Here is a 15331-nt window from a genome sequence, read left to right on the forward strand (position 1 = left end):
TCAGTTCATTCCCTCTGAAACATGAAGCACTGGCCACTATCTGAAGACACAATATTGGGCTAGATGAACCATTGGTCTGACTCAGTATGTCCATTCTTATGTGAGTTATGAAGAGTAGAATATGGATAGAGGAAGCTAAAGACATCGGGGGAAACTCCATGGCTTGCAGGACTAAGGAGGGTTTCTTTAAAAAGTGTATTAGGAACAAAAGAAATCGTAGCAGTGGTGTAGGCTCATTACTAGATGGAGACTGTTTAAAAGGTTGCAGAAAAGGTGGAAGTGTTCAATAAATATGTTTTTCGTGTTGGAAACCCCATGTCAGTGTATTTAGGAAGGACAAGGGTCTCCAGTGCTCTTACATTTTAGCAGCTGCATGAAGGAGAAGAGGTGGTGAAGTCCCTCCACAGCCGACTGCCAGATCTCCTGCTCCTGCTCCACACAGCACAGAGTGAGACACCCCACCAGCTGGCCCAGGACTCTGAACTCCTCCACTTCCTGACGGAGAGAAGGAGCAAAGGGAGTCACTCGCCCCTGCAGACCTAGCATAGTGAGTCCCCCTGGCATTGCCCTAGCAGTGGGTTAGAACAGGGGGAGGCAGAGGCCACCGCAGAGAGACTGGGGACAATGAGAGCAGGAGGAGCTGTGGGGCCCATCACCAGGGGCTGAGGAAAGCTCAGCAGGGACGGAGAAATCTGGGCAGCAAAGTCAACAAACGTTACCCCCGAGTGGGGACCCAGGTAACGAATGAACTAACGTCCAGTCTCCATCTCAAGGGCAAGTTCCTAATCCCAGCCCCTTCTCCCATCCCCCTCCCTTCTTTGACCTCAGGCCCAGGAGCTTGGAGTCACCTTGGACTCCTCTGCTCTGCCTCCTGCCTCTCTCACTCCATCCTGGAGCTCCCCAGAGCCCTCCCTTTCCGCGCCGCCCCAGCCTGCCTGCTCTCTCCTGCCGGCTCTCTCCTGCAGCCTTGTCCTCTCGTCTCCCTCCTGCAGCCCCTGCACTGGCTCCCTGCTCTTCCCCACCTGGCACCAAGCCCCTTGCCCTCCTCTCCCGGGGTCTGCACAGCCTCCCACTCCCACTCCCCAGTTCTCTGGCGCCTTTGGCCCGCCCATCCCTTTCACTGTGTCCTCCCACCTCCTCATTCTGTTCTGCTGCCCCAGCCTCTGGGGCACATCATCCGAGCGCCCCCTCCAGCTGCCAGAGGAAGCCCTTCCACAGGAGGGGATGGAGCATCTGGAGCAGCTCAATGGCCCTGAGCATGCAGAGCTAGGGGCGTTCATCTGGCAGCCTGGCAGAAGCTGATGCCAAGGCATCCCACAGGCGTCTGACAAAGGGGGTGAACAGACACCTGGGTTCGGAGGCTGCTGTCAGGGCAATCCTGTGTAAATGCATTGACCCTGCAGAGCAGACTTTGGTGCTAGGGGAACAGCGGGGAGAGTCCTTGGAGACAGAATGATGGAACTCGACCCAAAGCCCACTGGAGTCAAAGGAAAGACCCATCGACATCAGGGCTCGTTAGATTGGACTCCTACTGAGGATCTTGCTGAGTCACTATTCTAGGCCTGCATTTTCCATGCCAGGGCGTGCTGCACCACGAGGCTGTTCAGTGTAGTTAGGAGGTGGCCAGGGTCACAGGCTGCTCACCTGGAATTTGCACTGAGACCCCAGGAATTCCATCAGCCACCTGATCCTTCCCACTGCCCTCAGCCGCTCATGTACCTCCCTGGATGTGGTCCAGGGGAGCAGGACCTGAGAGAAACAAATTGGGACAAATTGCTAAGGAGAAGTACCAAAAAATAGTCCAAGCACATAGGGAGAAAATCAGCAAGGCAAAGGCAAAAATGAGTTCTAACTGTCAAGGGACATAAAAGACAATCAGAAGCAGCTCTATAAATGCATTAGGAGCAAGAGAAAGACAAAGGAAAGTGTGGGGCTACTACTCAGCAGGGAAGGAGAGCAAAGAATGGATGACACAGACAAAGCCAAGGTGTTTAATGCCTTTTTTGCTTTAGTTTTCACTAAAAAGGTTAATGACGACTAGATGCTTAACACAATATTAACAACAAGGGGCAGGAATACAGGCTAGACTAGGGAGAGAACAGGTAAAAGACAATTGAGGTCAGTTAGATGTATTCAAGTTGGCAGAGCCTCATGATATTCACCCTAGATGGAGCTAGGCAAAGAAATCGCTGAACCTTTAGGAGGGTTGAGGTCCCAAAGGACTGGAGAAGGGCAGACACAGAACCTGTCTTCAGAAAGGGGAACAAGGAGGCCCCAAGGAATTATAGACCTGTCAGCCTAACTTTGGTACCCAGAAAGATACTGAACAAGTTATTAAACAGTTTGTAAGAATCTAGAGGAGATAATAGGGTAATAACAAATAGCACCATGCCAAACCAATCTAATTTCCTTCTTTGACAGGGTTACTTGCCTAGTGGATGGAGGCAGGCAGTATATGATGATGTATATGAAGTTTAGTAAGGCTTTTGACACAGTCCCACAAGACATTCTCCTAAGCAAACTAAGCCAGTCTGATCCAGATGAGATTACTATAAGGTGGGCGCCCAACTGATGGAAAGATCGTACTCAAAGAGGAGTTATCACTGACTCGCTGGCAAAGTGGGAGGGTGTCTCAAGTGAGGTCCCCCAGGGGTGTGCCTGGTCCAGTACTAATCAATATTTTCATTAAGAACTTGGTTAACGTAAAAGAGAGGATGCTTGTAAAGTTTATGGATGACACCAAGCTGGGAGCGGTTGCAAGCACTTTGGAGGACAGATTAGAATTCAAAATCAGCTTGCTAAATTGGAGAGTTGGTCTGAAGTCAATAAGATAAAATTCAGTCAAAACAAATGTGACGTAACACACTTAGGAAGGAAAATGCATAAAAACAAAGTGGGGATAACTGCTAGGTGGCAGTACTGCAGAAAAGGATCTGGGGTTATCATGGGTCTCACACTGAATATGAATCAACAGTGTGATGCTTTTGTGAAAAAGGGAAATGCCATTCTGAATTGTGTTAGCTTGGAGCTCTGTGTCCAGTTGCAGGCATCACGCTTTAAGAAAGATGTGAACAAACTGGGGCCAGTCCAGAGGACAGCGACAAAAATGATCAGCAGTTTAGAAAACCTGACCTGTGAAGAAAGGTTGAAGGAATTGGGCATGTTTCATCTTGAGAAGACGGAGGGGCACCTGTAACAGTCTTCAAATACGTTAAGGGCTGTTATACAGAGGATGGTGACAAATTGTTCTCCATGTCCCTGGAGGTAGGACAAGAAGTAATGAGCTTAATCTGCAGCAAGGGAGATTTAAGTTAAATATTAGGAAAAGTCTAAGGGTGGCTAAGCACTGGGACAGGTGACCTAGGGAAGTGGTGGTGGAGGTTTTAAAACAGGCTGGACAAACACTCAACAGGGACAGTCTAGGAATGCTTGGCCCTACCTCAGTGCAGGGGGTGGAGTAGATGACCTCTTGAGATCCCTTCCAGCCCTGCACTTCTGTGATTCCCTCTTCCCAGGTTCTGGGATCGAGGAGACCGAATCTCTGTTAAGGACATTTCCTCTTTGGGAGCACAAACCACCCACAGAATCTACTTCCTGTGGCCCCAGAACTAGAATGTTGGGGGAATCTAGCTCCGGGCTTTGGCCAGGTTGGTGGGGCCCATGGTGAACACAAAGGAATGCCAGGTTCACATGAGGGCTCAGTGGAGAACACAGCAGATCCCGCCCACGCTCCTCCACCCCCACCCCATACAGACTTTTTCAGATATAGTGGGGGCACTTGGCCCTCCAGCCCAAGAACCTTTGTAGAGAAGGTACTCTGAGGAGCCGAAGGCACGGGGGCGTCCCATGCTTAGGATTAAACAGAGCCTTGGTCCCTGAGCCCCACCCCAGCTACAGGACTAGTCCCCTTCCTGCCCCCACGCCTCCAGACCTTCAAGATGATTTGCAGCACCAGAAGGTTGGGCTCCTGATCCTCGCACACCAAGGCCTTCAGCATCTCATCCATGGTTTTCAAAGTCTGCGTGCAGAGCAGAGGAGAAACCAGAGCAAGTGGAGTTACCCAGCCAGGTGATGAACCAATGCCCTGGCGTGTGACACCCCCCCAGGTCATAGCAGCCCCTGGTATTACAGCTCACCCACTCACTTGTACCCGCAGGGGACCTACTACAAACTCCTCTTGGCAACAGGGCCCCCCCTGTCTTTGCTCTCCCCAAAAAGCCCACTGCACACAGTCTATCCCACTGGGAGAGTCAGACAGGACTCCACATTTGGAGGGCAGATTTCCAGCCAAGCTTCGGCTCCCCTGGCCTATGTGCACCTGAAGCAGCCGATCTCAGGCCTGTGCCCCCAGCCACGCATTGGGGATGAATGTGCTTGTGAAGGGAGTGTCTGTCCCCACTAATTGTCAGTGCATGTGAAGGATAAATGCCTACTACTGCTACCCTAGGCGGGAGTTACTCCTTTATCTGGGCCTGTGCTTTGGGGCCTGTGCTTTGGTGCTGCAGGTCCTGAGCTGAAGTCCTGTCGGGGAGCTGTGATCATTACACTCTTATGCCAGTGCCAGGTAACCCAGGGGACAGTACACGAGCGAGTGGCAGGATTCCCGCTCAGTTTGGGACGGCTCAACATGGCCGGTTTGGGGCTTACTTTGGTGTAGAGAGCAGCCTCCACCTCCTCCATGGTGTGTGCTGGAGGCAGGGAGAAGATGCTGGAGAAGCAGGTGGTGAGCAGGCTGGGTTGTGTCAGGACCAGCAGTGGTAGCTTCATTTTGCTAAGAGAAGAGACACATGAGGATTTGGGGTCTGAGGCGGGACTGATGTGCTAATATTGCCCTCAGGCTCCCAGGACATGGAAACACCTGCAGGGGCTCCAGCTGGTGGGTGGCAGATGAGAACAGGCCAGGGGGTGGTGGAAGGAGTTGGTGCTGCCTTCTCCCATACCAGCAGGCAGGGACTTAGTGTAGCCTGCAGCTGTCTGCTGTGACCCCACCAGCACTCACCGGCTGGGGCAGAGATCGCTGCGCTTCACCAAGAAACAACATCCTGCAAATGGCATGGACGGGAGACTAGAGCCTGCTGGCACCAAAGCGCCTCTGAACCCAGCGGCCACAGTGCAGAGGAGCCTGCCAGTCCTGTCCCGCTGGGGGCAAGAGACCCTCCCATCACAACCGTCTGCACTACGGCTGCACAGTCCAGGCCAGCACAGAGATGCTGCATCAGCCCGCAGCCGGGCAGAACCGAAGCAGGGAACTAAGCCCTGCCCCTGCCCATTGCTCTCAGCCTGCTGGACAGGGCACACAGCTGTGTGCAGGGGGGCAGGAAGGTGGGGACAGCCCAGACAGCATTAACCTCTTCACCCCCACTGCCAGAGCATGGCCCCAGCACATGCAATGAGGTGCCAGGTGACTACTTGAGCTGCCCCTGCAGCTGCGCCCCTCGTGGCAGGCGGCAGCCAGTGAGGAACAGCTACGCCCACTGCTGATGCAAATCCCTCCCCCTCTCACCCCCGCAGAGACGCGATCATGGCCAATGCCGTCGCCTGCCCCGTTGTCAGGAAGCCAGTGCGCAGTGGGGAGAGCTGCTCCAGCTCCTGCCCCGCCTCCTCTTCCCATTCCTGGGGAACCTATCGAGCCAACAGTGAGAGCCCAGCTCCAGCCTGCAGCATCCATCACCTTCCAGACGCCTGATGGACAGGGGAAGCTCAGAGCAGGGCGCTAGTGGCACTGAGAGAGAGCCCCCCATGGCACAGGCAGTGGCAAGTTCCAGGGCTCAGCCTGCCCAGCCTCTCAGCCACTGGGAGTCGCGGAGCTGCCAGTGTGACGCAGCTGGCACAGCTGGCACCGACTCCAGTCGCTCCGCTCCAGCAGCACCTAACTGCCCCTCTCCCCCCAGAGGGGACCGGTCCTGCCTTCCACGCTCCCTCCACCATATCTTCATAAGGCCACGTGGAGAGGTCACCAGGCACCGAAGGATCCTCCACCACCTACCCACTGGTGCCACATGCACCAGCACCATCATCTGGTGCCACATTTCCTGGGGGAATCAGAAGATGGGGGAGGAGCAGAGGGGGGAATGCCCTGGAAAACTGGCCATGCCAAGAGGCTGGTGTGTCTGGCTGCACGTAGCACTGGCTGGGGCTGGGCCGGGCAGGCTGGGTACCTCAGCTTCATGATGGCGAGCATAGCTTGCTGACGCATCACGCCGGTCAGGGAGTCGACGGACTCGTGATCAATCAGCTCCTGAGGAGACAATGTGGGGAAATGCCAGCTGGGCTCCAAGCTCCTGCAAGGCTCCGACAGGGGATCAAACCGCAGGGCCTGCAACACGTGGGTTCGGCAGCCAGGTCGTCCTACTGCAGGCTTGATGGTGTGCAGGGCTCCAGCCGGGGAGCGCAGTGCAGGGCCTGTGCTCAGTGTCCCAATGTCACGCGCCAGTGCTCTGCAAAGGCTCCATCAGCATTATCACCCAAGGACTCCACCTGAGATCAGGCCCCCTTGTGCCCGGTGCTGCACACACACAGTGAGAGCCAGTCCCTGCCCCAGTTCGCTCACGAGCTAACTAGACGAGACAAGGCATGGGAGGGAAATTGAGGCACAGAGGGGGAAGTGACTTGCCCAAGGTCTTACTGCAGAACTGGGAGTAGAACCACGGTGTGCTGAGCCCAGCCCACTGGACCACCCACCAGCCCACGCTGTCCCACGTTCAGGGAAGGGAGGTTAGCTCTGGAAAGCTTTCTGCAGCGCTGGAGAGCAAAGACTTTCCAAATCTACGGAGCAGATTTGTTGCTAGTTCCCTAGTGGGCACTGACTGCGGAGTGTTGGGGCTCTGGGCAGGGAGATTGGCGTACACAGAGCGACCCGGTGACTTGGGAAGCTGGGTGCAAGGGAACAATCTATGTTTCAATACAGTTATATGTTTAGGAACAAAGACGGCAGGTCACACCCACAGCATGGGGGGTCCTAACCTGGGAAGCGGTGACTCTGGAAAAGACTTGGCAGTCATGGTAATCAGCTGCCCATGAGCGCCCAGTGCGAATTTAGGGCCAAAAGGGCTAATGCCATCCCAGGATGTACAAACAGGGCAATCTCCAGTTGTTAGAGAGGTTATTTTCCCCTCTGTGTTTGGCACTGGTGCGACCGCTGCTGGGATCCTGTGTCCAGGTCCAGTGCCCACAATTCAAGGAGAATGTTGATAAATTGGAGGGGGGTCAGAGAACAGCCCCAAGAGTGACTGAAGGACTGGGAAACATGCCTGATAGTGAGAGACTCAAGGAGCTCAATCAGTTCAGCTTAACGAAGAGAAAGTTACAGGGTGACTTGATGACAGTCTGTAAGTACCTACAGGGGAAGCAAATACTGGATAATGGGCTCTTCAGTCTGACTCGATCCAATGATTGGCAGCTGAAGTTCGACAAATCTGCAAAGATCTCCAGGACAATCACTAAACCCGCCAAGTAACACAGCCCCAGTATGTGTTTTACTCACCTTTATCTTCTCCACTAGCAGGGCTTTGTCCATAAAAGCAGGCAGGTTGCTGAGGGTGCTGATGGAATCCAAGAACTTGAGTTTCTTGGCCTCGTCCTACGCCCCGCAGAGATTAGACACAAACAGGAAGGTTAGCGTGGAAAGGAGCTGCCAGTGGGAGAGAGGTCAGAAAGCTTCCCCCCAGTGCTGCTCAGGCTTTGATATCCCAAATGGCAGAAGGCCATTCATCCGGCAACAGGAGTGACTATCTGGGGAGGGCAGGGCAGCTCTGTATGAAACCGGACCAGAGAGGGAGCAGATCTCACAGGGTAGGTGTCCAGAGAGCAACTGCAACATGGCAGCTAAGCAGCCAGACAGTGTTAGCAGAGGCTTGACAGAGTGGGAGAAACATCTGGGTGGGACACCCTGACACCCCAATATTCACCACTGTCATGTCATTAGGATATGTTTTGTACAAAGTACATATTGTAAGGTATTGTAAAAGTCTTTATCTGCTAGACATTAATGTCTCATTGGATTGTATGTGCTATCGCTGTATGTGCAGTTATGAAGTTCAGCTATGTATGTGTTCCTGAAACACGTTGTGAGGTTCAAAACAGCCTATCAGATACAACAGTAAAAATGCCAAACAATGGCTTCTTGAAGAAATGCACACAAACAGCATAGAAACCTCTTCGAGATAACGCTACACAGTGGGAACTGTTGGACCCAGGTCGCAGCAAAAGAGTTTTCCAGCAGGTGGGAAGAGGAGATAAAAGGGGAACAATGACATCGGGGGGACCTCACGCTCCCTGCAGTAAGACACCTGGAAACACCTGAGGGACAAAGATTGAACTATGAGAAGTGATGGTCCCAGGCTGGAGAGAGATTCCTAACCTGTGTAAGAAAACGTGGGAAATCCAAGCTGCACAGCAAAGAATCTTAAGAATCTGCCAGCCTGAGAATTTGCTAGTGTAGATCCTATCTATCTAGTGTGGAAAGCTTAGTTTGCATGTTGTGTTTATTTACTAAGGTAATCTGCTTTGTTCTGTTTGCTATCTCTTAGAACCACTTAAAATCTACCTCTTGTAGTTAAGAATCTTATTTCTTGTTTGTACCATAACCGAGTTTGTACAATTAGTAACTGGGAGGAGGGGCAAAGAGTTGGGCATGCCTCTCTCCACATCAAGGGAGGAGGCAAATTTCATAAAACCTTTGGGTCTGTACTCCAAAGGAGGTGGGCACCAGAGTACTGGGACAAGCCCCTTCAGCTGAGTCTTCCCAGAGCTGATCTCAGGGTCTGTGTCTTTCTGCAGCTGGGTGTGGCCCTGCCTGAGTGTATGGCTGAAAGTGGCTTGTGAGCCGAGCCCAGGGCCGCCCAGAGGATTCGGGGGGCTGGGGCAAAGCAATTTCAGGAGCCCCTTCCATAAAAAAATAGTTGCAATACTATAGTGTCATGTATTTGGAAATGTAAAAAATAACCAGTGAAATACACTCAAAAAATAATTTTTAATAATTTGAAAATACACCTCTACCTCGATATAACGCTGTCCTGTGGAGCCAAAAAGTCTTACCGCATTATAGGTGAAACCGTATTATATCGAACTTGCATTGATCCACTGGAGTGCGCAGCCCCACCCCCCGCAGAGCACTGCTTTACCGCGTTACATCCAAATTCGTGTTATATTGGGTAGTGTTATATCTGGGTAGAGGTATACATGAAATACATGATTTTAACACATTCAATGCTTTAATGTGTGTGTCATAACTATAAAGGGAAGGGAACTGCCCTCCTGTGTACAATACTATAAAATCCCTCCTCGGCAGAGACACTAAAATCCTTTTACCTGTAAAGGGTTAAGAAGCTCAGGTAACCTGGCTGACACCTGACCCAAAGGACCAATAAGGAGACAAGATACTTTCAAATCTTGGCGGCGGGGAGGAGGCTTTTGTTTGTGCCCTTTGTTTTGGTGGTGTTCGCTCTTTGGACTAAGAGGGACCGGACATCAATCCATGTTCTCCAAATCTTTCTGAACAAGTCTCTCATATTTCAAACTTGTAAGTAACAGCCAGGCAAGGCGTGTTAGGTTTAACTTTGTTTTCTCAACTTGTAAATGTTCCTTTTTGCTAAGAGGATTTACCTCTGTTTGCTGTAACTTTGAACCTAAGGCTAGAGGGGGTTCCTCTGGGCTCTATGAATCTGATTACCCTGTAAAGTTATTTTCCATCCTGATTTTACAGAGATGAGTTTTACCTTTCTTTCTTTAATTAAAAGAATTCGGTTTAAGAACCTGATTGAGTTTTCCTGGGTTTCAGATCCAAGGGGATTGGATCTGGACTCACCAGGAATTGGTGGGGGAAAGGAGGGGGGATGGTTAAATTCTCCTTGTGTTAAGATCCAAGGGGTTGGATTGGTGTTCACCAGGGACTTGGTGAAGAAGTCTCTCAAGACTATCTAGGGAAGGAGTTAGTATTAGGAGTGGTGGCAGCAAAACCAGATCTAAGCTGGTAGTTAAGCTTAGAGGTGTTCATGCAGGTCCCCACATCTGTACCCTAAAGTTCAGAGTGGGGAAGGAACCTTGACAGTATGTATACATTTGCAATTACATAATGGGCTGTCGCTGGGTGATGGTGATGGTTGGTGCCAATGGGCCGGCGCTGCCTGGGGGTGGCGCTGCTGTTGCCCAGGGCTGGGTGGGGAGCTGGGCTCAGGGCTGGGGGGGCCTGTCAGGAGGGTGTCCAGCTCAGAGGGGCTTACCATGCTGCTTACTCCCACCTCCCCACTCTCCCAGAGCCTCAGAGCGCGCGCCCAGGAGCTTTCCTGGCCCCTGGACAGCACTGCAGCAGCCTGGCTCCATCGGGACCTGAGCTCACAGCCCCGCCCCCTTACCATGTGGTTCTGAGCAGGAGGTGCTCAGGCCATGCCTCCTTACCACGCAGCTCTGAGTGGGAGGAGCTCAGCCCCGCCCTCTTACCAGGCAGCTCAAGCAGGAGGTGCTCAGGCCATGCCCCCTTACCATGCGGCTCTGAGCAGGAGGTGCTCAGGCCCCGCCCCCTTACCATGCAGCTCAAGCAGGAGGTGCTCAGGCCATGCCTCCTTACCACATGGCTCCAAGTGGGAGGAGCTCAGGCCCCGCCCAAGCCACGCTGCTTTAGCTCTGTCCAGGGCCACTCCTGGAGGCGGTGCGCTGAGGCGCCGGGGGATGGGGGCAGGCGGAGGGAGCCTCCGGCATTCTCGTGGGGGCCTCTGCGTGGCCCGAGGCCTGGTGCAAATTGCCCCACTTTTCCCCGCCTCTGGGTGGCCCTGCCCAAGCCCAGCAAGACAAGGTAAAGGGGGCCCAGGCTGGCAGAACAGGCGGGCTCAGTGGTATCCCGATACATCAGGTGGCACCTCAAAGGGGCTGGAAATTGAAAGTAGACAAATTCAAACTGGAAATGTACGTTTTTAACTGAGAAAGTAATAGACTATTGGAACAACTGAGCAAGTGGCATGGTGGGTGACCTTTTGTAACTCAAGACAGGACATTTTTAAGATGCTTTAGTTTAAACAGGAATTATTCGGGGGCTGGTCTCTGGCCTGTGTTATACAGGAGGTCACAGTGGTCCCATCTGGCCTTAGAATCCATGCGTCTCCCGGAGAAGGGCGGATGGTGCATGTGGACAGGGCACTAGCTGACAGGTCAGAGGAGAGCTCTTAGTACCTGTTCATTGCTCGTGAGAAAGGCGTTGATGTAGTCCAGAGCCTCTTTCTCCTCTGAGTCTAGCCTCATCAAGCAGGCATTACAATAGGATGGTGAATCTGATCAAAGACAGAGCGATGGTAATACCTGGGTCTACCAAGCTGCAGGCTGGGTGACAGAGATCTTAGAGAAAACCCTTACCCCTCACTTCCGCCCCAGCAGGGGAGCAGCCCCGATGCACAGCAGGGTCTGGCACAGCGATTCCTGGATTCCTCACCTCTTTGCTGCCCAGCCCAGCAAAGATCCAGTCAGAGCCCTGGTTCCCAACAGCCACCCCACTTCCCCGCCCAGCATGCAGGCTCAGTCTGGGGATTTGGAGAGCGTCACATCTGGAAGGAGGGATGATGTCAGGCCATGAGTGGTGTCCCAACTCTCCAGGCCATTGCTGGAGGGGGCAGAGGGACTGGCAGTGAATTGGTCTGGTCCTCGTGTAGGAGAGGGAACAGTTGCCCAGTCTGTGTGAGAGATGGGGACCCAGAGCCTGCCCGTTCTGCTTGTTCTGACTGCCTCTCCTGCCACCAACAGCCAGCCAGAGCCATCGGGTGTAACCTGGGCAGGCACTGGGCTCCCATCGTCAACACTCCCCCCCAAATGCCCTGTGCTGGGACATGCAACAAAGGAGCCAGCAGATGGGGCTGCAACACCAGGGGGCATCTTATGCTCTGGCTGGTGCCCTGCAATCCTAGGCTTTAATAACCCACCCTGCACCAAGCAGCCCCTTCGACGGGTGGAAAATATCTTCCAACCCTGCAGCGTGACAGATCAGGGTGGGCGATTCAGTCAGTCTCCACCCCATGCTTCGGCTGCGGTTTCTAATGCCCCAATCAGCTCTAGAGGCTGCAGCTGCTGCCAGCTGGAGGGGCCATTCCCCCCTGTTGGGGTTTTCCTGTCTCTCCATCTCATGGCAGCTCAGAGCAATACAAGGTCTATGGAGTCTTCTCCCCCCAGTGACACCCTAGTCCTGCCACCCAACCCCCAGAGGGGCCAAGCCCCACCGCAATGCAGGGCCATGGCCCCGGCCATTTCTGCAGCCCCCTCCGCCCACGCAGGAGGTACCCACTCACCGGCATGGAAGGGCTGAGGCACACACAGCTCCTGCTTCTGCTGTGGGCTCTTTTGCCAACTCTTCCATTGGGGAGGTTTCGTCTCCTCCCAGGCACCGATGGGCTTTGAGGGGTCCTTGGGGGCTTCTTCAGCCATCCTGCAAGAAGCCAGGACAAGGCATTGCTTGTGAGTGATGAGAGGTGACTGCCCCGTTCAGCATCAGGGCCAGCCCAATTATTTCTGTTCCACCAGCACCTACAGATGCCAGCTGAGATCAGGGCCCTGTTGCACCAGGTGCTGCAGACAATCGTTGGGCTGTAGGGCTCAGACTCTAACTAGCCAAGGCAGCCAGCAGAGAAACAAGTGAAGGGATGTGCTCAAAGTCACCCAGCCAGTCAGCAGGACAGGCAGGATTAGAACCCAGGTCTCCTTATACCCAGCCAGCACCCCATCCCGCAGGCCAAACGGCCTCCCTGGGTCACTCCCACCTCTCCTTCTGCTGGTTCACAAGCTGCACAGCAGACAGGCTGGATCCAGCCACTCAGGATTCTTCCTGCCCAGGGAAATTACCCTAATCCCTTCCCCCAGGAATATTGGGGCCATGTCAGTTCCCAGGTGGGCGAGGCCAGGGGGGTGGGGCAGCTGGGGCGGGCTCGTGAGCAGCAGGAGTTGCTCACACCCCCCCGTGAAAGGGCAGGAGCAGAAGGTGGGAGAGCAGCAGAGAGGCTGGTACCTTCTCTTCCAACGTGCCCAACCTCAATTGCATTTATCCTGACCACCCCCTGCAGGGCAGGGCCTGGCTGCTACCCCCACTGAACAGACAGGGAACTGTGGCACAGAAGGAATAAGGGACTTGCCCAAGGCTACGCAGACTATCTCTGGCAGAGCTGGGAAATGGCCATGGGTCTCCTGGGTCCCATGCTGGCACCTTCTCTTCCAACCTCTTGCCCCCTTTGTCCCTGGTTCAGTGTGAGCTGTGAGAGCTCTCTGGGGCACAGGAGCTGGCTTGTGCCCAGATGGAACAACGTTGCCTATTGCACAGATCTCACTTTTCCCGAACATTGAAAATGCTGCTAAAACCATACCAGGGCCCGCCAGGATCCCTGCAGCTGGTCATTGCAAAGTTGTGAACTGTTCCCTGGCCTCCCAGAGTGGGGCAGTGGGAGAGGGTGGGGCTGACCCAAGGCCCTGCTGGATGGCGGCTTATGTGTATGGGGTCCCAGTGCTACAAAGCTGTGTGCCAGGGGCCGCGCTTTCTGGGGGTTTCACGGATCATCTCTCCAAGGCCTGTGTGGCAGCAGCCGCTGGAGAGCATCCCAGGCGTGATTCCCCCCATGATGGGTGTCCTGAATGGCCCCTGCTCTGGGGGGCTCCATTCCTCACTCAATGTCTCCTGCTGACTCTACAGCAGCTGCACGGCAGGTGTCTTAATGCAGCCCTAGCCCTGTCCAGAGCTCAGGGGCACTGTCCTGGCATCGGACTGTCTTGGTAAATAGAACAATGGCTCCTGGCAACCTGAGAATGCCAGTTCCCCTGGCATCCTCAGTGCCATTCCCTATGGAAGTGATGGGGTCAGCAAAGGTGATGGAGGTGGTCAGGCCTAGCTCGCTAATGACATTCCAGTTGCAGGGGGCGAGGTGCAGAGCCAGGGAGGAGATTGGGGAGGCAGGAGTGGCACATTGTGATGTGGCGCGGGCGGGAACTAGCTCCCCACATCTGAACGCTCCGCAACACTGGCGGATTCAGATCCAAACCTAGATCAGGCTCCAAATTCACAGCTGGCCCCTCCCCCTGATCTGGAGCGGCTGAGACTCCAGCGCTCTGTGGAAGAGACCAACAAACGCCAAATCCTGGGGTGGGCTTCCCCCAGAGACAATCTCGTGCTGGGAAGGGAGATGCCTAGAGCCGGCAGCTCCACCACTCACGCTCCCAGCTGCCTGGGAATGAGCCAGGATCAGAGCTTCGGATAGCGCGCAAAGCCCGGATCAGCACCCCCAAGCCTGTGAGGGACCCGCACCACCTGGGGGTGGTTGATTTCACAAAAGAGTGTTGGTGCCACTAGACCTGAGTAAACCAAAGTTGTGACTTTGGGCCTGAAGTGAACCAAAGTTCTTACATGCTGTGAACTTTAACCAATCTAAGATGCTAACAGACTGCAAGCAAAATGTGTAACTGTCAGCAATCTCAGCTTGCAAATGTAGGAGTTTGAAACAGCAGAAGCGGCGGGGAGGAGGGGGAGAGGGGGGAGGAAAATCTGTATGCGTTTGTTCTGTCAAGGCCAGAGATAAGCTTGTGGATGAGAACCTTTTCTAACACGCTGAAATGTAATGCCTAATGTAGCTGCTGCTGGGAAGGGAGGGGTGAGGGGGAAAACCGAACAAAAGGCTTACACAAACAAGGGGGGTATAAATGCTGGGACCCCGCCTGCGCGCGGGTGTGCAGGATTTGAGAATGCTTTTCTCCCTGACACCTTTCTTTGGGCTCAAATAAACCTGGTTTTGCTTCTCCACCCTGGTGTGATAATTAGTGCGACGCACACCGGGCAACGAACCGCTGTTGCTCCGCCTCGGGCTCTTTGAGCCGGCAACAAGAGGGAGCTTCCCACAGACTCTCCAGCTCCCTCACCTCTCATGCTTCTTCCCATTTGCCTGAAACGGCTGGCTCAGTGTTCCTCAGCAGCACATGCCGGCTCTCGCTCTGTCAGAGCCAAGCCTGGCAGTGAGGGGATGAGGCTGTGCCAGCCAGCAGGGGGCATGTCACAATGGGCAGGCGAGTCACAAGCCAGCCAGTGTGTGACTCCCCAGCCATGGGATGCCCCAGCCCAGACTAGTTCTGGCCTCGCAGGGTTTAAGAGCCTGTCCTTCCCCACCAGGGTCATGGGAGGGACCTTCCGCTCCCCACAGTCACAGATGTTCGGCTGGAAGGGAGCGCTGGACTTGTCTAGTCCCAGCTCCTGCAGACCCCAGGCCAGAGCCCCTCCCTGCGTCCATGCAGCTGAAGCCAGGAGGTTGCCGGATGGATCCCTGAGTGGGAGAATCACTTCCATCCCGGCTCCTCCTCCTCGTGACAGTACAGAACGGGGGTT

The 15331-nt window shown here is 54.2% G+C and overlaps 1 protein-coding gene across 6 annotated transcripts in view; it reads right to left on the bottom strand.

The window, feature by feature from the left end:
* Positions 1 to 15331, bottom strand: part of LOC120403678 (maestro heat-like repeat family member 5) — a 141589-nt gene that overhangs the window by 121941 nt on the left and 4317 nt on the right. The window contains exons 1-9 of one of the 6 annotated variants that reach the window (XM_039535146.1): positions 14872 to 14952; positions 12267 to 12403; positions 11164 to 11261; positions 7484 to 7579; positions 6159 to 6238; positions 4648 to 4771; positions 3932 to 4018; positions 1645 to 1749; positions 360 to 495 (exon numbers count right to left, since the gene is read on the bottom strand). In XM_039535146.1, coding sequence (XP_039391080.1) covers positions 360 to 495; positions 1645 to 1749; positions 3932 to 4018; positions 4648 to 4771; positions 6159 to 6238; positions 7484 to 7579; positions 11164 to 11261; positions 12267 to 12402 — 862 coding nt within the window. In that variant the 5' untranslated portion in view covers position 12403; positions 14872 to 14952. Of the gene's footprint in view, positions 1 to 359; positions 496 to 1644; positions 1750 to 3931; positions 4019 to 4647; positions 4772 to 6158; positions 6239 to 7483; positions 7580 to 11163; positions 11262 to 12266; positions 12404 to 13331; positions 13393 to 13629; positions 14056 to 14871; positions 14953 to 15331 lie in introns of those variants that run through there. The other 5 variants (XM_039535144.1, XM_039535143.1, XM_039535145.1 and 2 more) reach the window with 5 other exon arrangements.

This window comes from Mauremys reevesii, linkage group 4 (genome assembly GCF_016161935.1).
Source record: "Mauremys reevesii isolate NIE-2019 linkage group 4, ASM1616193v1, whole genome shotgun sequence".
Lineage (NCBI taxonomy): Eukaryota > Metazoa > Chordata > Testudines > Geoemydidae > Mauremys > Mauremys reevesii.